The 27148-nt window shown below is 38.2% G+C and overlaps 1 protein-coding gene across 1 annotated transcript in view; it reads left to right on the top strand.

The window, feature by feature from the left end:
* PGGT1B (protein geranylgeranyltransferase type I subunit beta) overlaps positions 1 to 26729 on the top strand; it is a 36805-nt gene extending 10076 nt beyond the window's left edge. The window contains 8 exon segments of the mRNA XM_050330216.1: positions 3470 to 3537; positions 13434 to 13585; positions 14616 to 14748; positions 19904 to 19949; positions 21458 to 21642; positions 21918 to 22026; positions 23110 to 23244; positions 23247 to 26729. Coding sequence (XP_050186173.1) covers positions 3470 to 3537; positions 13434 to 13585; positions 14616 to 14748; positions 19904 to 19949; positions 21458 to 21642; positions 21918 to 22026; positions 23110 to 23244; positions 23247 to 23290 — 872 coding nt within the window. The 3' untranslated portion in view covers positions 23291 to 26729.
* Positions 26730 to 27148: the final 419 nt, after the last annotated feature.

Here is a 27148-nt window from a genome sequence, read left to right as displayed (position 1 = left end):
CATGACAGACCTAAACCTTACTTCTGTCAAAGACTAGGTTTAGATTTGTAATAATGATTATTTCTTCTTGTGTTGTCAGTACTGAAAAAATGTATAAAATGCCATTGACTGTTTTTTGAAATCTTTGTTGCATGTATGCTTTTGGATCATAAGTTTCTTGAGCAGAAATACGAATTTTCTTCTAATATAAGTTTCTTTAATGGCTACATTTGAAGTATTTATCTGGATATATAATGGACTTCCATTTTAGAGAATGCAAGTCCGCATTTTATGACATCCTCTAGTGCTTGGTCTTACAGGAATAATTACATCTTTAGCTCTAGTTCAGTGAGAACTTATGTGCATTTTTATCTGTCTGTACTGTCAGGGTCAGCCTGTGTTAAAGTTGTGATTTTTTATATATATATAAAAAGGTTATAATGATGTATGTAACCTTGCTTCTGTACTTAGCAAAATGAGGAAAGCCTTGCAGACAGAGAAATGAATGGGTAATCTAAATGTGAAGAATTAGTGGTAAAAGTTATTAATCCTTCCGTGCAAGAGAAATCATGAAACACAAAATGTCCTGTCTGTACAAAAAGAGCTCCTACAATAAGTTGTCTGTAGTCATCACTTGAAGCTCTGTTACCTATCTTTCTGGCTTAAGCTCATACAAGTAACAGGGTTTTCACAGTAAAGTCTCAGCCCTTGATTTAAGTATGCAGCCTTTTTGTTGTGGAAAAAGATCAGTTTTCTTTAGTTGTCTAATGTGAAAGTTTTTCCAGGTGGGTTATGTTCAGCTTGCAATAGCTATGCAGCAATTGATGGAATGTTTATTACTTTTGCTCTGTCTTCAGCTCCTTCAGAAAGTGGTTAAGTAAGGTTGACGGTGAAAGTGAACACTAGGTGGTACCGTTTCACAGCTGCAGTTGCACTGAGCTTCAGCAAGCTGTGCTGGGGCTGAACTGGTCACTCCAGCGATTTTTTACGAGGGGCATAAACTATGGTCACACCCTCTTAATTAGGGTATATTTAATTTCTGCTTCTGATTCTGACAGCCCATTTGTGGTCAGGAAAGGAGACAAGAGTTTGACTAATACTGCTAAGCTATCATAAAATAAGAAGTGTAAGTCCTTTGCCCCAGCATAGTCAAACCAGCCTCCCAGAAGGTGAAGTTTCACATTATGAAGTTTCTTTCATAAGCTGAAAGACAGCAGTTTTCTCTGAATCCCCTTTGGTTCCCATTTGATTTTGAACTTTGTTTTCATGGTATGCTAAAAAAAATTTCTAGACATGACATCAGTGTTCCAGAGTCATCTGGTTAAAGTGTTTTTCACTTCCTGTTTTAATGCTTCCCTTATAAACTCAGAATTCTATTTTTTAATTCATGTGTTTTGACTAGGTATTCAGCAGCTCCTGTAATACTGAAGGTCTAGGAAGCATATACTGCATGCACATTAGTGGATTGGAGGAGGGGATAAAATTCCTTTTGAAGTTTCTCTTCTAGTAGTAACAGCATTAAAGGGTCATCCATTTTAAAATTACAGATGCTGTTTTCTAGTTGATAGAAGTTTAGTAGTACAAGAAAGGTTTTAAAATACTACATGAAAATTGAACAGCTAAAGGGAGTAATGGATCATGATTTCATTCATGTACTTTATTCTTATCTCTTTTCATGGTAGCTGTGAATTCAGAAGCCAGTCAGGGTGACACACTAACAGTACATGACACTTGGGTTTCATGCTGCCATTTCTATCTTGGTAGTTAATAATAAGCTACAGTCTAAAAGGATGAGGATCAGTATTTCCGGGATGAATCCTTCCAGCTAGCAGTTGAGCCCTGTTTGACTACAGAGCTGTCCTAATTGTAGCATGTTTTCCTTTGCAACAGACAGAATAGCTGTGTGCTAGTAGGCTAGCAACTTTTCTAGATGAAGGGTTTCCACTTTAGGACCATTTCAAAGTGAGTCTTCTAGTTTGCTTAGGCACTTAGGACACAGATTCTTTTTTTACTGAAAATGGGTCAAGTGAATGGTGATTTTTTTTCCACAATGTCGCCTGGGAAATTTGGTACTTAAGAGGCTGGAATTCTAGTTCTTCTCTTACTGATTCATTCACATTGTGTCATTTTTGAAATTGTGATTTTTTTTTTCTTTTTTTGTGGACAGTATTTTGCAGGACCTTGGATTATTCTTTAATTTATTTTATTGTGCTTTCCAAAGGCTGATGCAATATGAAATGCAGGCATTTGACTCTAGAAGCAAACCAACAAATGTTCTCTGCTGAGAATGTTTAGATTATAACAAAATAAAACAGTTATGAATTTTTTTGTCTGCAGTTACAGAGACTTCTTCTATTTTCTCTTTGTGGGTATGACTATGCCATATCAATTTTTAGTGAAGGCTGAAGTTGCTTTCATTACATGTGTAGAATCATTAAAAAGTAATTTTGATTGAACAGTGGAGGAAGTGGAGAACTGGAGATGTTTCACTCCATTTCAGTTAGATCCGAAGACTTGTCTTGTAGTGAAGCTTGTATACTTCAGCCAAGTTAAAGTTCTTAGGCTAGTAAAAACTTTCTAGTTTAAATTTTGCATATATGCAGAACATACTTAGAATTCGAAGGTAATATGGTGATAAAGTACACAAGAACTTGTAGACCACATTATACAGTGAGTTTTGTAGGGCTTTCAGCTTTATAACTATTCTTTTTTTTTTAGTCTGGTGCAATTTTCCCTAATATCCATGAGGATTTTTAGATTAAATGCTGAAGAATTAAAAAAAAAAAGGGGGGGGGAAGAGAATTTAAAAAATTTAAGAACACCCAGGTGCTGCTAATCTATAGCATTCACTAGGCTTTTATTCAGAGACTGAGCAGTAAACAAGTGAGTTTTTGCCATGCAAAAGCAGGATTGAGCCCTGCAAACCTGTACCTAACTCTAGACAGTGTGTGGTTAACACTTCTGTATGCACGATGCTCAGGTATTGTGAGAAATTTGAAACAAATTATACTGAATCACCTACAGAAATGTTTGATAGCTACAGTGTACTAAAAGTGCAATTTGTTTGCCCTTGAACATTTTGCAGAGGATCTTAGAACAGTTCTGCTTGGGAACAGATGGCATTACCAGGCAGGAATCCAGGGAGGAATAAAAAAATATGTTAACTCTGGGCATTTTCCCAGGGGAGCAATCTCTTTTTATTTTTTCTGGAGAGCATGGAAGACAATTCTTTGTTGATCCAGTGGCTATATTTTCACTAAATTAAAAAAAAAAATAGTATCTATGCCTTGTGCTTTGTCATTACAGCATGATTAGGTTTGCTTGTAGTTTTCTTGGTTTTGTTTTTCTTTAAATTGATCATTGGTAACAAACTCTAGTTATGTTATGAATAGTGTTGGACTAATGGGTCTTGATTTCAGTAGAGAATTATGGTTTATAATGAATGTTTTAACAAAACAAGTTAGTTGAGTATTGTTTTAATCTTTTCCAGGATCAAACTTGAATCGCTGTGGATTCAGAGGCTCTTCGTATTTAGGGATGCCATTCAATCCCTCCAAGGTCAGTTAAGAATGTGTGTGTGTGTGTGTAATATTTTCGGTTAGGCAATAAATGATCTTGTGTCTTTTTTAAAATAGAAACTTCACAATTATAGAATATCTGGAAGGCAGAGATTTTTTCACTGTTAACACACTAAAATGTTTTCAGAGCTTTTAAGAAACGTGCATAAGAAACATGCTAAAATGATACCTAGGACTTGAGTTTCCAAATCAGGGAGGAAATTGGCATTCAAATTGTGGCTTGTCTCAGTGCAGTTTTTCGTTCTCTGGTCTTTTGCTAACTTAGGGAAACTTCTCTAGCTCAAGAACTGTCACGTGGCAGAGAAGAGCAGAACAGCCTCATAGTAAGTGGTGCAGTACATACTGTTCTTTGGTATCATACAGTAGTTTGGGCTGGAAGGAACCCTTAAAATCATCTCACTCCAATCCTTTCACCACAGGCAAGGACACCTGCCACTAGACCAGATTGTTCAGGACCTCATCCAACTTTGCCTTGAACAGTTCCTGGGATGGGGAACCCACAACTCCCCTGGACAGCCTGTTCCAGTACCTCACCACCCTTACAGTGAAGAATTCATTCCTAACACCTAATCTAAGCCTACTTTCAGTTTGAAGTCATTCCCCCTTGTCCTGTCACTACGTGCCCTTGTAGAATGTCCCTCTCCATCTTTCTCATAGGCACCTTTCAGGTACTGGAAGGCCACTGTTAGGTCATCTTGAAGCCTTCTCTTTCCCAGGCTGACCAACCACAACTCTCTCAGCCTCTCCTTGTAGAAGAGGTGCTCTCTCTAATCATCTTCCTGGCCCTCCTCTCATCATGCCACATCCTTCTTGTGCTGGGGACCTCAGTGCTGGATGCAGCACTGTGGGTGAGATCTCACCAGAGAGGAGTAGAGGGGCAGAATCCCCTCCCTCCCACTGCTGCCCATGCTGTTCTTGATGCAACCCAGGTTACAATTGGCTTTCTGAGCTGCAAGCACACATTGTTGTCTCATGTCCAGCCTTTCCTTCACCAGCACCCCCAAGTCCTTCTTGGCGACTTCTTCTCCCAGACTGTACCCTCCCAGTTTGAGACTGCCTCAACCCAGATGGCAGCAACTTGCACTTAGTCTTGTTAAATCTCATGAAATTCCCCTGCATCCACTTCTTGAGCTGGTCCAGGTCCCTTTGGATGGCATCCCGTCCTTCAGAAGTGTCAGCAGCACCACTCAGCTTGGTGTCATCTGCACATTTGCTGAGGGTGCCCTCGATCCCTCTCTCTGTGTCATTAATGAAGATACTAAGTATTACTGGTCCCAGTACAGACCCCTGAGGGCACCACTTGTCACCGATGCCCACTGGACAGTCCACCCATCAAATCCATAGCTTAATTAAGAGAGAAGGGTGTTGTGGGGGTATCAGGTCTGCTTTAAAGCTCTATCAGTGGACCTCTCTAACTATCCTGCTTCTTTTAGAAAGTAAATCCTATCTGATGCCAATATGCATGGTGCCATATAGGCCATCCCATTGTCAAAAAAGACCTCAAAATTTTGACCGTGTCACCAGCCATGTAGCCATGTATGAACAGACTGGGCCTTTCTGTTTCTTCTGATGTCGCTGTCTGCAACTGGTATTTCCCTTCCTGTGTTGAATCACACATTGTACCTGATACCCACTCAGATGTAAGCAAAGCTCTGTTCATCCTATAAGAGACGATGCTTTGAAGCCCAGGGAACCAAGAGGGTTAAACTTTGTATATGAAAAGAAAGTGCCCTTAATAAAAGAGAGAAAGGAGGTTAGCAGAGGTTACTAAAAGTGTTGCAGAAGATTTTATGTAGCTGGATGTGGAAAGTAGAGGCCAGTGAACAGGAAGGACTGTGAAAGAGCTACAGTAGTTCTGTCCTGTGTTTGAGAGTAACTTTATGCTTCTGAGTAGCTTGTGGAAATGTTAATCTCTGTTGGAGTAATGACTACATGTGCGTCTTTGCATGGCAAGTCAGCCAAGTACTTATAGCAGTAATACTCAGAAGTTGCATAAGCCGAAAATAATTGTGAAGACAGTTTTTTACATGTCTATGTTGAGCACTCAGCAGCATGTGACAGGCAAGGTAATTTGTCTCTTGGTTTGCTTTGGTATTTATCCTGTTACACACTACAGGTGATGTCTGCAGTGAGATCTCACTGTAGTAGCAAGTTTCAGTTGGAATTTACTTCTATGGCAATCCAACCACACACTGAGCTTGAAGGAAACAAGGAAAAAATTCTGCTTAAAACCTAAACAAATTTGGGATCTGTAGTGGTGACTTACTGGGATAATTTGTTAAAAAACCCATTTAGATACAAAATAGTAGACAATTTCAATGTAGTTGTATAAGGAAAAGACTGTGTTTACTCAGCAGAAAGATGATTATCTTTGATAACAGTCATCTAAAGAAGGTGGAGGTTGTCATGCTTACGTTATGGCATAACAGCACTATATAATGGATAAAGACATAATTTTACCAAACTGCAATAATAAAAATATATCAGTCTCATGTTTCCTCAAACATTTGTGTCATTGCCATGTGGGGTAGTATATTAAGTCAGTGTATAAAGCTAGAAGATTTGATTCTGAATGTAGTTCTGAAATTTTGTAATGGGCCCTGAAGACAAAAATTCTGTAAGACTGACAATGCATTGTTTTCCCTTCTCAGCACTTTGTGGTGTTTTAATTTAGCTGTCAACCACCAATAGTATGTGCTTCATACTTAAATATTCTCTTTACAGGAAATGTGTTGCAGTCCATCGGTGTCTTAGAATGTGTTAGCCAATCTGCAGAAGGAAAAAAGGGGTGGAACCATGTAACCTGTGGAAATAAGCTATAAGGTCATTATCTCTAGAAAACTGTTTGCACATGGATGTGCTTTTTATTCAAACGCTGCAGTACTTTTTTCATTGTATCTACCATAGAAGGATTACATCTGATTGATTTATTGGCATATAAAGGTTTAAAGCATTTCCAGCACTGTTGCCCTGAAATGTTCTGAAATAACACAAAAAAAACCCCCTTGGAAATCACTGCCATGACTTGGAGAAATGTTTACGGTCTTGTCATTATTCATCATTAAAAAATGTTCTATTAAATCTGTCTTGAAAAATAATTTATGAAAAAGCCTGTGTTTTGGGTTTACATTGATGTTTGATAAAATTTATTATGTGCCACTAGAGTGATTTCATTCTTGAACTCTGAGAAAGTGGCATACTGGAGGTAGCCAAATCTGTGCTGTCACTAGGGACCCTTCAAAATAACAAAACAAACCAAAGCAAATGTTAGAATATCCAGCTTTACTGAATGTTACAAGGATAGCTCATTAGGGTTTAGTTTGGGGGTTGTGGTTTTTTAGCTGTTACCCTTTTGATGTTTGATGGTAATGTCTTTGCAGTTCTTTGAAACAGTAGCAAAAGTGAAACAAAAGCGTATCCACTTCACCATCTCACCACACAGCCTTTGCTAACCATTACAATCTTAACTCTAAGGGGAGCATAAGAGTCACTCTTTTATCACCACATTTAAAACATAACTCATTTTAGAATTAGAAAATAATTATTTTTTTAAATGGCTCCAAGTTCTGCAGTCTCTCTGATTTGATGTTATGAGAATTTAAACTAGCTTTTTAGTTTAGGGGTGAACAGTCTCCTCAGAGTTTCAGGTGGGCCTAGATAATTTCAATCTCTTTAAAGTGTTGTAAATCAGTTTTAGGGCTAGATTGAAAGCCAATACCTGAAACTTTTATGTAAGATTGTAGTAAATAACATATGCTTTCACTTGGGGGAAAAAAGATTTCTTTTGTGTTCCTGACACAACATTGTATTTTCTCAAGGCTGCTACACTGATACTGATGAAAGATGAATAGTTTAAGAAAATATTTTGCAGAGTGACTCATATAAAAGACAACAATAAATAGAATATAAAAATAAATAGAAAATAACAATAAATACTATAAAGACTCAGGGAAGCCTGGGTCAAAGCATCTCTGTATTACGTATTTTTTTTAATATTAAGCAAACATATCTGTATTTTATTTTTTGGGATTCTTAGCAATCTGGTCTAGTGAAAAGTGTTGCTGCCCACAAATAGGGAATTGCAACTAGATGATCTTTAAGGTCCCTTCCAAACCAGGACATTCTGTGATCCTACAGAGTGGGAAATGGCAAGGTCTTGCAGAATAGTTTTGAAACAAGTAAGAATACTGTAGCAGAGGCACCTCAAATTAGAGACTGGAGACTGTGTTCACCAGTGGATTGCAAGTTTTACTCAAATTGGCTAAATCAGCTGAAATCATGTGCTTTAGATGAACTTAAGTCATTATAATGTGAAAACCACACTTCTACAGCTTAGGCTACCTGCCTCCAAGTGAAGACAGCTACCCACTGAACATCTGGAATAAACTTAAAATACACTGTACCTTTAAATCAAAACAGGCAAAAGATTGTCCAGTAGCTATTACATACACATGTACTTAGAAATTAGATTAGTGAATACTTACGTATTTTGAAAGTATAATTATGCTTCTTGGCTGTAACCAGGTGTGCTGGTTTTGTGGATTTACCATCCAGCATCCATCTCTGTGCAGACATGTCAAAAACAATTATCTCAACTCTGTGTGTGGATTTGCTCCTGGGTAAAAGAATCCTTTCTTGGAACAGCAGCATCGGGTGTGAGAAGAAGGTTTTTTGAAAGTGGGGCTATGCTTGTGCAGGTGTGTGTTTATTAGTGTTTGAAGAGATCTTTCCCATGCTTTTTCAGCAGAGAGAATTTCTTAGCTCTCTCTGGTCCAGGGTGCCCCTTTCGCCTTCTTGCTTACACACACACACATACTCTCAGATGTGCTTCTATCTTCTTCGGGCTCAACCCTGGGTCTCCTATAGCAGAGTCTCAGCCATTGGATTTATAAAAATTAAATAATTTAATAGAGTGGTACAGCAGCAGGTCAGCTCAAGATGAGTACCTCCAGAAAGGCACCCAGAGCAAAGAAATCCATGGGCAATTATACCCTTACAACTTACACATCCACCTCTCACTCATCCTTCACGTACCTTGTATGCACCCCCTGGTCCGATGGTAATTTTTGGTCTGGGATCTTACTGGTTTCTTTTTTTGCCCATGCAGACAGGCTGCTCTTGTCGAGTTGCAGCTTCTGCAATTGATGATTGCAGTCTCGTCGTTTGCATTTCTGGTGCTCCTGCTTCCTGGCAGAGCATGGAAAACTAAAAAAGACCTAAACACAGGATAAACATTACTTAACAGCAGCCCAAACAGCAGTGTGTTATCAGTATTGTTCTCATACAAAGTCAAAACACTGTACCAGCTACTATGAAAATTTCTATGAAAATTAACTTTATTTCAGCTGGAAGCATATCTTGGTGTACTTTCAAAGCTTGCTACCTGAGGCTTCATCCAGCTACTCATGCTCAGCAAGCAAAGCTAAGCAAACAACAACATCATAAATCACAGTATTGTAACTGTGTATATCCCACTCTACTTAAAACTTACTAAATTTATGCTAAATAACTGGTATCTCTCAGCACTACCCTCCAGACCCACTCCTGTTGTGTTATTCCTTCATGCAAACATAACTATACTGGATCAAGTGTATTTCTGGTTGTTCAAGCGTTTAACACACTCCATCCGCAGTTTAACAGCTTTGTTGTTGCTAGTTTCTGAGATGTAACTTCTACCATTTAAAATAACTTCATTCTGTTTATCTATGTTCTTGGCCCATGAATCTGAGCTGCTGACAACCGTGGTTTTTTGTTGTTTAGGCTGACAGTTTGCTTAGTTGCAGCTGTCACTTCAGTCAGCAGCGTGAATGAGGCAGAAATAGATTTAACTAAACGTATTTTTTTGTTCATAATACAGAACTTAAAAATTAACATAGTGCTTTGACTATGGTGCCTTTGATAAGATTTCTGCACAATATCTGAATTATTTTCTTCATCATAGCAGAAGCAGTCTAGCAACACTTCCTCCCACCTGTGCAAATTTTAGATGTATTGGCAGTTATCTCATGAAACCTTTGAGGTCTGCTGTAATTTCTTGCATTTGGGGAATCCGTTCTACTCCTGTTTTGTGATACCGAATTGGCACAGGGCCAGTTACTACAAATTTTAGGAATTTTCAATTTTGTGCAAAAACCATATTCTTTTCTTGGGTTTTTGGTTTTGAAGGTTGTTTTATTTTTTGTCTGAAGCATCCAGTTGTCCTGATTGTTGTCCCCTCAAAGACATCCTGTTATGTGGGCTTTGTGTTCTGTTACGTAAGTGTGTGAAGTATATATAGGTGTATGTAGGTACGATATAAAATTTTTTAAGTAGTATCACAGTGATCTTGCAATAATTACATGGAACCTAGAAAATAAAGTGAATTCCAGTAGACTTAGAACTTTAAGAGTATATTATTCTTACGGTAAATACTGTTTTAATTTTTTCTTAAACTATGTGTGGTGAGCAAAGATCTGCTAGGCTTTCAAAACCTTCCAGAATCTTACAGTAATTCCACATCTGAAACATCATGTTGGCCTCTGTGATGTGCAGTAATTCCTGTATGATCTCATACTTCGTTCTGATCCTTCTGTGTTTAATTTGATTTTATTGAAATATTGGCCATATTTGTTGGGATTTTTGGGCCTAACCCAGAGCTGTCAAGACATTGGATGCATACCAGTATTTTGGACCTTCTGTAGTGTCCTCTGGCTTTTGTAGTAATTACATGTCTAGATACCTAGCAGTACACTGATTTACCATATAAAGAATTTAATTACTTGCCACATCATAATCCTGTGATAAGAGAAAACTGTTAGTAGCAAAGGCAGTTGTGTGACTTTTGAGTAGATGTTCTTGAACACTGACACATCTCCCTGATTCCCCACAAAATAACATTACAAACCCATCTATCCTAGCAGTCTTTTCTGCATAAGGATTTGTTTGGTGTTCAAGGACAGAAGTGAGTGGCAGTACTAGTGTAGCTGTGGACTTCATGATTGCATGTACAGGCAGCAGGTGCTATTGTACATATAGCTTTATATGTATCCTACTAGTATCATTTGTGTTCTTTATTGAAACTACCAGACTTGCAAAATTTTGCACAGTTCAGGTGTTTCTGAAAACCTCTGTCTGCAAAAGCAGTGTGCTACTGCTACCTTTTGGGATATTTGCACAGGAAACAAGTATGGATAGAATTTGTCTGTTGTCCAGAAATGCTGTAGTGCTGTAGTGATTGATGCAATTTGTTAGAGGAGGATGGTGTTATCAAGGGTTCCTCTGGTGTTATGTTTTGTGATCACACAGTATACATGCTTGTCTGCAGCCTATTTTTACTGCAGCAACTAGTAGTGTAGAAGAAATGCTAAAATAATTCGCTAAAAAGTAAGGGCTTAGTTATTGAAACATATTTGTAGGCTACTAAGCCTTTAGGAGCGATGTGGAATTAGCATGTGTGTAGAAAAGTAGAATAAAAAAATCGAAGTGGTAATTTTTGAGTTACTTTATAATAATAATGGCCAGTCTTCGCGAGCGAAGATCCGGGGAAGGTCTTTCCACCTTCCAGCCTGCGCATTGGATTTTTTAGGTGAGACACAGTGTGCGCGGAACTGAGCCCACCCTTTAATCCTAAGGTTCATCTGCCGGGGCCAAGCGAGCTTGGACGGTGGCAGCGAGGTCCTTAGGACGTAGGTGGGTTGCCTTTAAGGGTTAACGAGCTCCATCTGCCCGGGGAGTGTCCCTGACTGGGAATCGAACCCGGGTCTCGGCGGTGATAGCGCTGTGCCTTTACCGCTAGACCACCAGGGCCTCCTACTTTATACAGACACTGAAAAGATTGTCGTTTAGAGGAGAACATTGTTTGACAACTGTAGAGGTCTTAGAAAATTTCCTGAAAAGCCAGGCATATTTCTTTTAGTTAGAACATTTGGGTAGAGTTTTCATAAGTATGGTTCTAAAAAGCAAGTCTGAATATACTTCTGTAAACCCTCCTTGCATAGTGAATATAGTCTTCCTGTGGAAATAATATATTCAAATGTATGTACAAACTATTTCACTGTACATATTACTGTTCAGTTATTCCTGATTTCAGTATTTATTTGGAGATAAACTACATATAAAAGTGTGTGAACTGCCATGGTGAACAGTTAACCTTGATTCACAGGCTCAGTGTGTTTCTTTGAAATCAGCAGAGGCATATTCTGCATTTCCCTTCTAGGTTAGTCCAAGGAGGAAGAAATCAGGTGTTCCTCTGATTCTAGTTTAACTTAAATTATATAGACGTTTGCAAGCTTAATTTTCTTCATAGTTGCTGATGGGAACTGCTGGGACATTTTGTAAGCAGTTGATCCTAATATCTGATAACCTCTCCACAGATTTTTCACTGGCTAGTGTGTGTCTTTTATTTCATTTGACAAAAACTGTGAGAAGCTTTAGGATCAGAACTGGGACATGCCTGGGTGCCCATCTGTAGGTGACAGTGCTTGAACAGGGGGTTTGACCAGACAAACACCAGAGGTCCTGCAGCCTCTGCCACTCTGGTTGTGTGTCTGTGACTGGGGGATGTGCAAGGTGTGAGACAGCAATTGGGGGTGGGGGCACTGGCAGCACAGGGAATGGAGTGGGAGCTGTTGAGATTTGTGCTCCCTTGGCATCAGAGGGTCAAGGGGTAGAAATAAAAAAAAAGAAAAGGTGCAGCTCTCAGCCCTCAGTCTTTTGCTCTCCTGTGTTGCATAGCTAGAGCTTTTCCAGTACTGCTGCAATCATTTACTTTGTTTTCTGCCTCCCTTTCCCAACAGTGTTTGATTCCCTAGTGTGAGAGCAGTCCCTTGCTGTCTAGTGGGTAATTATTTTTCTTCCAGTTTCCTATTAGAAACAAAGCCTTTGGGCTTTGGAAATAAGCATGGCTTGCCTGAAAAATACCAACTACACATAACATAATATTAAATTCAGTTTTATACTGGTTTTTACTTTGAATTTTTTAGAATTACTTGCAAAATAAAAATGGCAACTAATTAGGCAGTAATGCCAGTAATATGATTTAAAAATGTCTCTACTACTCAGTATTGAAATAGCTTTTATCCTGTTTAAAATAGTTGTCTTCCACTTGCTCTAGACAGAACCATCCCAAGTATCCATAGGCATCTTATTACATGTAGTCTCTGTTTTCATGAAGTGGCACAGTTCAAGTTGTGCCTGAAAAATACCAGAAAGATGAATAATAGTTTTAGCACAGCAGTATCAATCCCCTGGCCATTTCTGGGATTTATATTGTGTGACTAGTCAACACTTAACTCTCATTTTAGCTTCTCAGTTGCCATTCAGTGATCCTTGTGGGTCCCTTCAAGACAGTATATTCTATATTCCTCTGATTATTTGGTATGCAAATACTTTGTTTAAGCTCTGATTATTGTTTTAAAATAGACATGAAAGCAGATGAGTGGCTAATTTGGTATTGCTTCAATTGACAGAGTGATTACTAATAATCTCTCTTACTGCTTTCTACTTGTAGATCATTAGGTTGTAAAATCTTTGCTGAGGGGACCTCCAGAGGTTTGGCTGTTTAACATTGCTTACCCAGATGCCAGGCAGCTAATGCCCAGTGTTGTGTCAGGATAAACTTAGATACAGTTGAGGACATCCCATCTTTTTGCTTAATTGTTGCATAAATATAACTTGTGGCAGAGCTTTTTCCAAAGCTTCCTTCTGACCAAGTGTTTACAAGGGTAACAGAGCTATGCAGTAGCTTAGGAAAGCTGAGCAGGATGCCTTCAGTTTAACCATAATGAGTCAAGGGAAAAGAAATTAATTTACATCTTAATTGGAAGGAGAAAAAGCTTGGCTGTAATAGAAGGTGTTGTGATGTTTCAGTGTTTTTACTTTTTTCCCTGGTTTTTCTAGGGTCCAGGTGTATCTCATCCCTATGACAGCGGGCACATAGCAATGACTTACACAGGTCTATCGTGTCTGGTTATTCTTGGAGATGATTTAAGTCGAGTAAATAAAGATGCCATACTGGCAGGACTGAGAGCTCTCCAGCTGGAGGATGGAAGGTAAAAGATATTTTATATTCTGCAACTCTCTGGATGGTTAATACGAAGCCACATGTGGAAGGAAACCTAAGAAACACATTTTTTATGAAAGTAGCTATATAATATTTTTCTTATATTAGAAAATATTTGGTCGGTAATCACTATCAGTCACAGAACCCATGCATGTGCTGACTTCTTGCAAGTAGTTAAGTCATCAAAGTATATTAACAAGCCCTTTGAACCAGGGCTTTTCAGGCAGCAAATCTTAGAAGAAACAATTAAAGGTTTATTTCTTGTCACAGGTAATTCAACTTTTTATCTATTTCTGTTTATCATAGAATCATCTAGGTTGGAAAGGACTTCCAATATCATGAAGTCCAACCATTAACCCAGCACTGCCAAGTCCAGCACTAAACCATGTCCCTAAGCACCACATCTGTTGGTATTTTAAATACCTCTTATACAAGTATCCAAATGACAGCATCCATCATCATTTTAAGAGTTTCTGAGATTGTGTCAAAATAACCCAGATACGATAATTTTAAAATGCTCATGGAGTTTGGAAAGGTTATAACCGTAAGAAATGAAAAACTGAATTGAAGGCTATTTTCACCATTTGTGTTAGTATTAGCAATTAGATTTACACATGCATTGGAAACCAATCATGAAGATAAAATAAGGAAAGAAAGCTTTGTGAGCTATTAGGATTCCTAGAAAGGCAAAAAATTCTGCCCAAAGTGGTAAATGTCAAAATGTTGACTCATGTATGAGTATATACTATAACAGGTATGAATGAATAAAATAAAGACCAGTGTCATTAAATTGCTGGAAATAGTCACCCAGGCCCCTAAATGTTAATAGCTCTATTCATTTTCCTTGGCTTAGAATCACATCTTCTGAAAAGAAAATCTAGCATAGCTTTGGGTTATATTTATAAGACTACTCTAAATAGAAGTAACTAATCTTTAAAGAAAACACAGTGCTGAACTACTTTTCATATTTTCTGGTGAAACAGGCGACACAGTGTCTAAGACATAAATGTTTGTTTCAGTTTCTGTGCTGTGCTGGAAGGAAGTGAGAATGATATGAGGTTTGTGTACTGTGCTTCCTGTATCTGCTACATGCTTGATAACTGGTCAGGCATGGATATGAAGAAAGCTATAGATTACATCAGAAGAAGTATGGTGAGTGTTCACAAAATGTTATTTCTTTCTACAGTTTAACATTTATAGCTTTATTTCTTAACTGTGGCTAAAAAATCTCTTTGTCCAAATTGATGTATTATGGTAATTCCTTTATTTTCTCTTCGCTACTTTAGCAAGTTGAAATTGACAAAGTACACTGGGTTTTTTGCATTTTGTATTTTCATTGTAATGGGTGTGCTACAAAGATAATTTTATCTTATGTGTTTGTTAACTGCAAATTAAATCTTTTAAAAATCTTTAAAATCATTTAAAAATATAAAGCAGGTTTTTGAAAACTGGGGCCTGTGCTTCTGTAACTTAGAAGAAGTATGTAAAACACTGTGTCAATAAAATCCTCACATTTCATTGAGCTGTAGGCCTGATTTTTAAAAGATACACGGATTTAAAAGAAAAACATTTAAAGGAAAAAATCATTGACGTCAGTTCATACTTAAGAAGTGTTTCCAATTATACACTTCATTATCTATTTATTAGATACTTGGAATGAAGGAAAATACACATGAATGTAATTCTGTGTGCAAGCTGTCTTCATATTTGGTTGGAGTTTCCCCATGATATTTCATTAGTTTAATTGAGTTTCATTTTCCAAGATTAGAATAAATTTTGTTTAAATAAGCTGAGCAAGCTTGAAAACTGCAGTTTCTTGAATGTGAGTAAACATGCAGTAAACTGTTTTGATCCAAAAAAAGACCCAGATCTATGACAACATACAACTTCTGCTGTAAATTAGTAGTTGCTGCCAGCAGTGAGATTGTAAAATTTATGTGAGAAACAAGTCTAAAAAAGACTTTAATTTCCTGCTTTGTATCAAATTGGTTTTTATTTCTTGTTTATTTTTAAAGGAGGTAGTTGGATGCCTAAGGTTTTTTTACTGTACATCACAAGAAGCTTTCTGGCACACTGTCATGGTCTTTGACAGACCAAGGGGATTGAGACCAGGGCTCAGTCACAGAAGCATATGGACCTGCAGTCTCTTCACACTCTAATAGCACTTTTTACCCACCTTTCCCTCTGTTTTCTTTCGCTTGTTCTTCCCCAATCTTCTTTGATACTTCCCTTTCTCACCACTGATCCTTTCCCCAGACACTCCATAATAAATTATGCACACCCCTGTATTCCCTGGAGAACACTCCCTAAAAAGTTGGTGGTTTTTTTATACAATCCTGAAATTTTCTTCCCCTGCATCTCGTAAGAGCCCCAGTACCCCAGTAGGTGGTAGCTCACCTTAGTTATCATAAGTTCCCAGAATGAGAATATCCCTGCTGAATCCTCTTGGTGGGTTTCACCCAGGGAGAGTGATTTATTCATTTTCACAGTCTGAGGGAGGAGCCAAGGCAGAGTGCTTACTTTTACTGATTAGGTCAGGAGGATTTTTCCTTCTCTGATCCTTTCTGGACCTCTGTGTTTATTGAGATTAGCCTTTAGTCGAATAGCTTAGAAGACATAGTATAGGAGAATCAAATACTAAGAAAGAACAGAAAACAAAACAAAAGAGCAAATACCTAATTTTGTAGTTCTGTACATCACATTGACTGTTAGTTAGCATTTTGAGCATCTGAGTGCAGTTTTGGTCCCAAAAGATAAGGTGGAACTGGACAGGGTACGAAGAAAGTTGAATTGAACTGTGAAAAGTGTGATCCAGCTTATGTAAAAGGAGCATTTAATATACTAAGGACTCTTCATTCTAGAAATGAGGTTATTAAGTGCAGTGTGACAGAGGTATGTAAAGGAATAAGTAGCACTGAAAAGATGAAGGGAGGAGGAAGCAACTATTTCTTTCTAGGACAAAGCTAGAGAGTGTCATATAAGGCCATTAATAGAGCAGGCAAGTGGAGATTCTTTGAAAGTTTGAGCTTTGAAATAGCACTGGAGATTTACTGTCTACAGTGATCTTGAACCAAATTTATGCTTTGCTTCTAGAACTTAGCATTAATTCTTATACCTGCAAATTCCAATTGTTATGTTCCTATTGGGAAAATTGATACCCCTTAAAAAAAATTAATAATTGAAGCCAGAACAGAGCATGGCTTCTTGGAAGGGCTCGTAGTAATACTTCACTTAACTAGTGACATAAAACTGGAGTCTGGTCATGGTCAAAGTCGAGAAGCTACTGTGGCTTATCATGAAGATTGTGTCTTTTCCAGGCTAGCTCAGAGAGTAGTTTACAGAGATCCTATCAGCAGCATTCTGTAGACAGCAGTAACCTTAGCATGTACAAATGTGTGACAAAAGATGCTGTATTTTTGTCCAGGTTTGCTGTGAATTGGTAGATTGACTTTGCACTGTGTTCAGTAGGACTTCTTTAAAACCAGTGGTGTGCTGTTAATTCATTCTAGGGTTGGTATGCACATGTGCACTAGTTTCATCTGTGTTTTCTGGGTTTGCACTGCTTGGTCAGACCAGTATTTCAGTGCATTAATTCAGTTGCAAGGTGTCTGGTACTTCTAGGAAACTACACACAACCTTTGCATCCTGCTTAGTCACACTCAGAGCTAAAGATGTGTCTGAAGAAGACTCAGACATTCAGGGATTCAGACATTCATTGTGAAAATCATTTCACAACAGTGGTTGTTCCTTTCATTCATCTCTTTCCACCACTCTTCTTGAGATGTATTCCAGTTCAATTACCTATCCTGTGAATGAAGTATTTCTGAAAGTGTATCTCATGAATAAATACAATGAATGTGAAATGTGGCATCCAAGAATGTGAGCTCGATTTCTCCCATTAAGATTTTGTAGATGGTGCTAAAAATAACTTATGTTCAGAACAATGAAAGTAAATTCTATTTGAGATTATTTCATTTGTTACTCATTGTGTAGCTAACTATGCAGTGAATATAGGTACAGACTCTATTGCAAATGCTTATTCCTATTTTACTACAATATCACCTCATTCTGTCACTTTTGTTAATTATAGAACAAAAGAGATTGCCTTGCTCAGTAGTAAACTGCTTTGACGGAAAGGTGTGGTTTTGATTTACTATTGTACGTCATCATTTGCATGTAAATGAAGCACGTGACAGTTAACAGAACTTTTTCCAGTTTTCCAGATTGGCCCTACAGATGAAGTGCAACCAATCTGGACTGAGAGTAGCATGGCTGATTAAACACAGTAATCTTTGTAATAAGCTTGTGGATTTTTTTTTTGTTCTTTGAAATTTGTTCCCTTCATGATGCAGTATAAGAATTGTGAGAGATACAATTCAATACAACTGAAGGAGGGAGCATGTTTCTGTAGTTAGGCATATCAAGAACAGCAGAAGATTGGTACATTTAACAGGGTTTAAAATATTGAAAAGAACTGAATCTTTATACAGAATGGATAGCCTTCTTGCTATTGCTCAACTAAAAAGTGTTTATGCAATGCTGATCACAAAAATAATTCTAGACCAGTTTTACTGTCAGTAAAATAGTTGGATTCCAATCACACAATTTTTATCAGCATAGGTTGATATTTGTCTTTCATGTCCAAAAGTCAGGTGTATCACTAATCAAAAATCAACAGACACTAAGATGCTGAAATATTACATTACTTCTAGAGACTCTATAATGCTACTTTTTGCAACATTACTTGTTGGTTTTTTTTAAGTAGAGATATTGCAAGAAGCTTAAGTGTAGCATCTTCTTGTGCCAGTATAGTAGAGTCTAATATAATTATATTAGTCTGTTGATATAATTAAGCTGGTTATGAGACTTTCAGACTTTGAAGCAAAGATTTGCTTCAAATCCCAACTGGATTTGCACATTTTCTGAGGATAGTATTTCATTATGCGGTTTTTATGTTACAGTAACCCAGAGCCTCTTTTGCATACAGTTTCTTGAGGTTTTTCAAAAGGACAAAGAAATAGAAGTATTTCCCTAGTTTTTTATTGCACACAAGTCCCCAAAGAACAGCTGCTGTCTGTAAATAAATGGTCATCAGTTAAACCAAAGGTCAACTTCTGTCTATTAGAATTGCAAGCTAATTGAACAGCCCAGTATAGTGGACTGCCTGGGATACACTCCTAACAGCTTTTTTCCGGAGCTGATTACTTTGTCATACATAAAGCAAACCACCTCCCCTTACAATTGCTGTTTTTAGAGTTAATTAGCTTTACCAGCATAGCTTTGCTAATCAACTTGCCTTTGCTTAACAATTATTGGGTCTGTGAAGTGTGGTAGAACATTTGCATTGCTTTCTCAAAAGGCAGTGCCTAAGAGTTCACACCGTGTGCTTTAACATTAAGACATTTATGGGGATTACTTAAAATTAGCTGGTTCAAATTTTAGAAAGTCATGCTGCAGCTTGAAGTGTATGTGTCAGATGTTAGTCTTTTTAGTTGCTTAAACTTGCAGCAACAACTCGCAAACTGAGCAGTGTAGTTTTAATGTAGCTTTGTTGTCTGCTTCTGTTTCATTTTTTGTTCTCAATGTCATCTTTAAGAGTAGATCTACAAAACAATCCTTAGGTAATTCCTAAATGCATGATAGGTCCTGTAACCATTCTGGTTAGGACTGTGGGAGTCATTAGTGGTTTGTCAAGGAGTCCTGCACCTATTAGCCACTTTTGAGTGTTTTGGAGAAAACACGAGAAATTCATAGTAGAGGGGATGGGGGAAAGATTTTGTATTACTGCTTCTGGTTCCCTTCCCCTTGTTATTTTTAAAGCCTGATATATTTGCTTCTTACTAAAGTGTTTCTTGGATTTGAATATTATACACACAGTAGTACCTTGAATTTTTGCATATTAGCCGACTTTAGGGTTGGAGACAGATTATGTTATTAATTTAGTTTTGTTTTGGTTTGATTACTTACCCATTTTTTCTTTATAAGGACAAAAAAATGGGTTTGGGTTTTTCTTTTATGGATATCTGCATCACATACTTTTACTTTTTGGCAAAGATGTGTTTACCCATTTTCAGACATGCGTCACAGCTAAATTAATTCCATGAAAGTCATAAAAGCTGCCTGCGTTGAAACAGGTCTGCTTTGGTAACCGCTTGGGGCCAAGAAATTTTGGAAGTCCAGAATTTAGTCAGTTTAAATGGTGCTTATGGTCTGATGACAATTTTGCTAATAAACTAAGAAATTGCGATGTCTGTGAAAGTGATGTGGTACTAAACCAACTGGTTTGTGGGATTTTTTTTTTCTTCAGTCCTATGATAATGGCCTGGCGCAGGGAGCTGGACTGGAATCTCATGGTAAGAATGTTAAAATGTTCTAAACCTGTTTTTAAGGCTGGGATTGAAAATGCTGTAAGAGATGCAGAGTATGTCATACCTTTCTTTCTTTTATGATTTTAAGGAAGTGGGATGAGGAGGAGCAAATCCAAAACATGCTTCTGAATATGACATCTTCTTCCCTTAGTTCCAGCCTAATATCAGAACAGATGGGCTCTTAATATATCAACTCCATTAATTTTACTTCATTAATATTTTATTGAAAGGTGTTGGCTGTAGTTCTTATCTCTTGCTGACAGAGCAAACTTTTTCCACACATGCCATTGCTACTCTGTGGATTTTATCTGCAAGAGATTTTGTGCAATGCACCTGATGATCTCCAGTTTCAACAGCTATTAGTAAAATCTAGAAACATTTTCTCTCATAGATCACAGAATCTGTTGTCAGCTCAAATCTTGAAGCAGCAGTTAGTTTTTGAAGACAGTTGGTAGTTCTGAAGGTAAGAATCCATAAGAGACTGCTGTTTTTTAGCAAAATGTTTCTATTCCATGAAGTAGTGGTCTGCTTGTGACAGAGAAACTATTGACTTTTATATAAGTGATACTAAATCTAGTGCTGTGGTCTATTTGACTAGGTGGGGATTGGTCAAAAGTTGGACTCAGTTATTTGGAGGTCTTTTCCAATCTGCATGATTCTATGATTCTATCAGATGTTTACTATCTTTATCATTATTGAGCTTTGATTGGATTCATCTGTTTTCTTCCTGCAGAATTTCTGATGAAAAACTTAAATTATATCCCTACATATTAAAACAATTAGTTAACTAAGTTTCTGTAGAGTGCTAATGATAACAGATAGCGTTACTTCAGGAGCCTTCTGTTGCATCAGAATGAGCATAACCTTAGAGCTCCTGGGGTCTTCCAGGACCAGGACAGTGTGAGGAACTTTGGGCCCCAGGTCATCTGTCAACAGCTTGTTTATGGTAGAAGCACAATTTATAAATATTACAAATATGAGAGTCCAGAAGTCTTTTCACAGTATTAACTATGCTCTTTAATTTTTTTTTAGTTTCTGCTTACCAGACACTTCTGTCTGTTTATGTCTTCTGGGAGATTGTGTCTGAGACTGACTTTGGCATCTCTGCTTCACTCTGATTGCTGGCATCCCAATAGCTTTCTTTTTTAAGTTACATATGAAGAAATGTTTCTGTTGCAATGCAATTTACTTATTTCTGGACTGCTGTGTAGTGTAAATTGCACAGCATTGAGTGAAAACAGCTTTAAGAAAATTAATTCAGGTTTATTTGTGCTAGAGCTGTGTTGAGGGCATTTTTTCCTCTTTGGCGTACCTGCTGAACTAAAGTGTTCCTATCTATTTGGATTTTAGACTTAAAATTAACATTTTCATACTCCTAAAAATCCATTGATTTAATTATTAACACCTTAGTTAAAGTTCTGACTGAGATCATACAGGCTTTGGTGAAAATCTGGGTATCAAAGCATTGCAAATACCAGATTCTCTTCTCACAGGTGGCTCTACATTTTGTGGTATTGCATCGCTGTGTTTGATGGGTAAACTGGAAGAAGTTTTCTCAGAAAAAGAACTGAACAGAATAAGAAGGTGGTGTATAATGAGACAACAGAATGGCTACCATGGACGACCCAACAAACCTGTAGACACTTGCTATTCCTTCTGGGTGGGAGCAACATTGAAGGTAGTGTACAGAATAGCTACAGGATGATTATTGACTTGTTTTGATTTCTTTAAGCATCATTTTCTCTACTTGAAAGAGTTAGATGTTTAACACCAATGCACTGAGGGCTGTAAAGGTCTTTCATCTTGCAAAAAGGCAAGATGAAAGGTTTACCAAATTACTGCTTTCTCTGCTATCACTGCTGACCTCTAAAATAAGCGCTATATTTTAGTATTAAAAAGGATTTTTTATACTAGGATTTAGTATATTACTGTTATGGTCTAATTTCTTTTCAGCTCTTGAACATATTCCAATATACAAATTTTGAGAAAAACCGAAATTACATCCTGTCAACTCAAGATCGCCTTGTTGGTGGATTTGCCAAGTGGCCAGATAGCCATCCAGGTAAAATTACTTTTCAGTATTATGATGAGTATGTTCTAAGCTAGAAATACATTCCAGCAGTCAGACGTCTGAGAGGCATAAAGGAAGTTGTCTCCTTCAACAACAACAAAATATAAAGGAAAAAAAACCCCTCAAAATATAATAAGATTTTCATGATTGAAGTGGAAAGAGGGAGGTATAGTTCAATTTCTTCACTGCAAGGGTTGTTAAGCACTGGAACAGGCTGCCCAGGGAAAGGGTGGAGTCACCATCCCCGGAGGTTTTTAAAATATGTGTAGATTTGGCACTTAGGGACGTGGGTTAGTGCTGGACTTGGCAGTGGTAGGTTAAGGCTTGGACTCTGATCTTAGAGGTCTTTTCCTAAATGATTCTGTGATCGTTTTAGTCAAATATGAATTCAGTGACACCTCCACAGATTATTGCATGTCGAGAATTTGCAGGGGGCGCATGAACTTCACATCCTCTTTCCATCTTTAGCCTATGATTCCATGGGCTGATAATCCAATCTAACAGCTTGCTGCTACCCAGAGGAGGCAGACTCGGCAAGCTGTAGTGCCGGTGTAAGGTGTGCAGCAGGAGCAACGTGGGATGAGAAATGGTGGCAGTTGTCTGTTGATCAAGCTGCATGAATTACTACCCTTAGGGTATTCTCTCAGGAAGGGGTGAACCTGGGAAAAGTAATTACTTCTTTCATTCCTCTAAATCTTGCTGTTGGCAGCTACTGGCACTAGTTTTGGTGTTTCAGTGGTTCATAATAGTTCAGCTGTTCATAAAATTATCAGCCAAAAACACTTCCATGAAAAAAAATTTGTTTTCTGGACCAAAGTTGTTTCCAGATGCTTAAATTCTTTGGCCGTGGCACTCAGAAAAAGTAAAGTAGTGTGCAAGTAGTTACAAGACAAAACTAGACACTAGTTCATGCTGGTGGCTTTGGGCAGAACCTGATTCCTTCTGTCAAAATTCATATTTAAAATATAGCACCTGATTGTTTTCCTTAGATGTAATTATTCAGGGGTGTTTGAATAGGAACATGTGGCTGTTACAGCCTGAGATAATTTTATTTTTCCTTTTCTATCCTTTCAGATGCTTTACATGCCTACTTTGGGATCTGTGGTTTGTCATTAATTGGAGAATCTGGTATTCGCAAAGTTCATCCTGCCCTGAATGTAAGCACAAGAACCTCAGAGCGCCTTCACCACCTTCATCAGATCTGGAAAACACGGACTTTAAACAGTGTTCAGACGACACACACCTCTTTATGTGACTGATTTAGACTTGAATTTAGTTCTGGTAGCATAATTGTAGCCCAGGGTTAAAAGCCATGTATAACCAATGTGCTCTTTTAAGTGCTGGAGTCATACAATCAGATCTGTGTTGCTGGCACCACTTCAGTAGGGAGTTGCCTTCAGCAGGTTATTCTGCATTGTGGAAAAAGGAGATATTTTGATTATATAGAAGTTTGTCACCGCAGACTGTAAATGGCTTTTCAAATGGCTTTACTTCTAGGAAATCCCTTGAGGCGTTTAAACTTCATTTCAAGTTTATTTTTTTAAATTTGTGCATACTGTGTCAAAATATATAATGGGGACATATTTTCAAAATCTGTTTACATATCATGCAGTATAGCACAGAACCTTTTAGTTCTTTATGATTTTACTATTTGACATATTTTAGCTAGAGAATCTCCTATATTAAGTCTCAGTTAAAAGTTACCTTTTATCATAAACTTTCAGATTCCATAAACTTTCTTTTAAAAAACAAATGAATTAATTAAAAATAAAATTATTTTATTCAATATACTGGACTTTTAACGTTGTGTGGCCTTACTAAATGGATTTCATAACTCTTCTGAGTAGCTTTTACACAGTTGCAGTGGATTGTTAGCCAAACAAAGAATTTTCATCTGAAATAGTTTCTTCATGTGAAATTCAAGAAGAGTGTGACATATTGATGTGTGTCAATAAGAGATACTTAAGCACTTTTGGAAGTGTACCTGTGTGCAAGAGTAGCATTAGAACCTGTTTCCAAAGACAAGCCTTTGCAATACATTAAAACTGTACAACTGCACTCTGGTGATTTTTTCATATATATTTCTCTCTCAGTCTCAAGTAATACCAAGTTTCTTAACCATTCTGTGTAAAGAGTGAAACATTGGACTTTAAAGTACACAGCACTGGTGTACGGTTAGAGTGGTGTTGAACATCCTCAGCTGCTTTAGTAGTGGTGCTTTACTTTGTGTGCTTGAAGTGCTGTTTAGAACTGAAGCAAGTAACCTTGCAGCTAATGCATTTTTGGCCAGTCAGTTTGTGCATTTCCAGTGTTCAGTAGACACCAGGATGTCTTTCTGCTTGCGAGTTGTTGGGGCACATTCTTTTTTGTAAAGGACTTCCAAACACAGGCAAATGAAGACTTATGAAAAGAGTTTAAGTACGCCATTTGCCACTGCTGAGCCCAAAGAGACAGGACATAGACCCTTTTGGTCAGCAAAACAACCTTCAGGAATAACCATTGTCCTGATTTTGCAATGCAAGGCAAGGGAAAAGGGTAACATAGCTTCTGTCACACTTGTGTCAGAGAGATCCAATAGGCATCTTTAGGCTACCAGAACAATCCCAGTGTCCAACCCTGTTGCAGCCTTCCTACCTAAATATATTGGTTTTATTTCTATAGCAGATTAATTTGCATGGCAGCATTGGGAACATTAGTAGTGCAAGTGAACTGCTTGGAAAAGCAGAGGAGGAGCAGGGGGTGGTAAAATATGTCATTTGGGCATGTGCCAGCAGGCACTTCCCTTGGGAGAGGAGGTACTACATGGCTGTAAAAACTAAGAAGTTGGGAGCAGTGAAACCAAGAGAACTGTGGGGCTGGCACTGCGGAGGGGGAATGAGGTGCTTGAGTATAACTGGTGCAGAGTAAGATAATTGAAAATTGGGATATAGGAAGAGTGTAGGCAAGAGAAAACTAAAGAAGGGCAAAGGAGGAACACAGAGCTTGGGAATTGGTTTTGTTTCCCACATACTGAGATGCTCAGAAGCTCAGCTACAAATAAAAATAAAAAGTAAGATACCTAAAAGAGGGGACCTATCAGACTGGGGGCTCACTACAACAGTTCATCTGGGAATCCTGTTTTTCTGGGGAGGCTTAGTGGGATGTTGGTCAGCAGGGGCTGAAGTAGCTTCCCTGAACAGAAGACTCTCAGGTCACAGGGGCCACCATAGCTGAAAACCCATTTAAAATGAAACAAAAAAAATCTTGGAGTAAAATTGTTCAAAATAGCATGGTATTTGTTTGTCTTGATATCAGGTGGTGGCCACAAGTTAAATCATGATAGAGTGAGGTGGAACATGTAGTTACAAAGATGAGATGTAATTGTAGCTACCCATACCTACCATTGTCTTTGCTTCCATGGTGAACCATCTACGAGTTTTTTAGCATTTACTACATACCCTGTTAGAGGAAGTAGCTTTGAATTTCAGAAGAGTTGAATAAGATACTCTTAGTATGTGCTGGGAAACAACCCAAATATTGATTCTTGCTTAGCTTCATGAGGAATTATGTACTTGATTATTGTGGGGCAAATCCATACTTGCAAAATTCAAAATTGTGGTTCCTGAGTTTCCTTGTCTGTGACCAGCTTCTCATCTGTGAGCAACATCAGAGAAGCAGAAATAAGGGCTAACAGTGAAAAATCACATTATGTGAACAAGAATTTCAATTCTCCCAGCAAGTGATTTAAGAGTGTTCTGCTTCAAAAAGCAGCTGATATTTCTTGCTTTGTTTTCTGTATTTGTAAGCTATTTTGGGTTGTTTACATGGATTTTACATTTCAATCTCCTTGGCCCACAGTTACTCTGCAACTTTTTGCTTTTTCCCCAAGTAAAGAACAGCATCTTTCAGGCTTAATGTCGACAACAGAGTTATCATTTTCTAAAGATTGCATGAGGCATATTTGTTTTGCATTAACTCCCAAAGTTTGATTGAAGCCAACAAAATGTGTATGCCTTCACCCCACTCTATGTGATTACTTTAATTGGTTTGAAATCTTCAATCTTATTAACTTGATGAAAAATCTGTATTAATAACCAATGTTCTATGCATGATTTGACATTTTTAATGCCCCAGCTGATGTCAGGCAAACAAATGGTGAACATGGAATGTTCCTGTGGCGCAGACATTTTGGTTCTGACTGTGTATTGAATTGCCTCTACCATTTTTGTGGTTTATCATGTCTTCTGACTAGAAAAATGCTAAACAATAAATCAATGGACAACAGTTTCACAGATAAGAAGTCCATGACCTAAAATCTCTCTTAAAATGCATTTGTCCAAATGCAGCTAAAACTTAAATGGGAACTGTGAAGCTTAAATGTCGCTAGAAAAAGCAAAACATGTGATTACTACCCAGTGTCCTGTTACTACATGCCCATGTCAAATGTCTCCAGCTTTCTTGTGGATCCCTTCAGGTCCTGGAAGGTGCTATAAGGTCTCCCTGGAACCTTGTCCTTCCCAGGCTGAACATCTCCCTTCATAGGAGGGATGTTCCAGCCCTCAGATCAGTTTTGTGGCCCTCCTTTGTACCTGCTCCAACAGGTCTGTGTCCTTCATATGCTGGGTATCCCAGAGCTGGACACAGTGCTCCAGATGAGGTCTCACCAGAGTGGAGTAGAGGCAGAATCACCTCCCTCAATCTGCTGGCCATGCTGCTTTTGATATGGCCCAGGACGTGATTGGTTTTCTGGGCTGCAAGTGCACATTGCTGAGTCATGTCCAGCCTCTCCTCTACTTGCAACCCCAAGTCCTTCCTGGCTGGACTACTCCCAATCCATTCTTCACCAAGCCTGTACTTGTGCTTGGGATTGCCTTGACCCAGGAGAAGACCCTGCACTTGGCCTTGTTGAACTTCATGATGTTTGCAAGGCCCACCTCTCAAGCCTGTGCAGGCACCTGGATGACATCCCTCCAGCATCTTGTCAGCACCACTCAGCTTGGTGCAGTCAATCCCACTGTCCGTGTTGCCCACAAGGATGTTAAACAGTGCCAGTCCCAACACTGACCCCTGACAAGGGTCCACTCATCACTACTGGGACATTGAGCTGTTGACCACAACTCTACTGAGTGAGACC

The sequence above is a fragment of the Myiozetetes cayanensis genome, unplaced genomic scaffold (assembly GCF_022539395.1).
Source record: "Myiozetetes cayanensis isolate MyiCay16 unplaced genomic scaffold, myiCay2020 scf4, whole genome shotgun sequence".
In the NCBI taxonomy this organism is placed as follows: Eukaryota; Metazoa; Chordata; class Aves; order Passeriformes; family Tyrannidae; genus Myiozetetes; species Myiozetetes cayanensis.
Note: the sequence above shows the minus strand (reverse complement) of the source record. Positions and strands in the feature narration are given on the sequence as shown.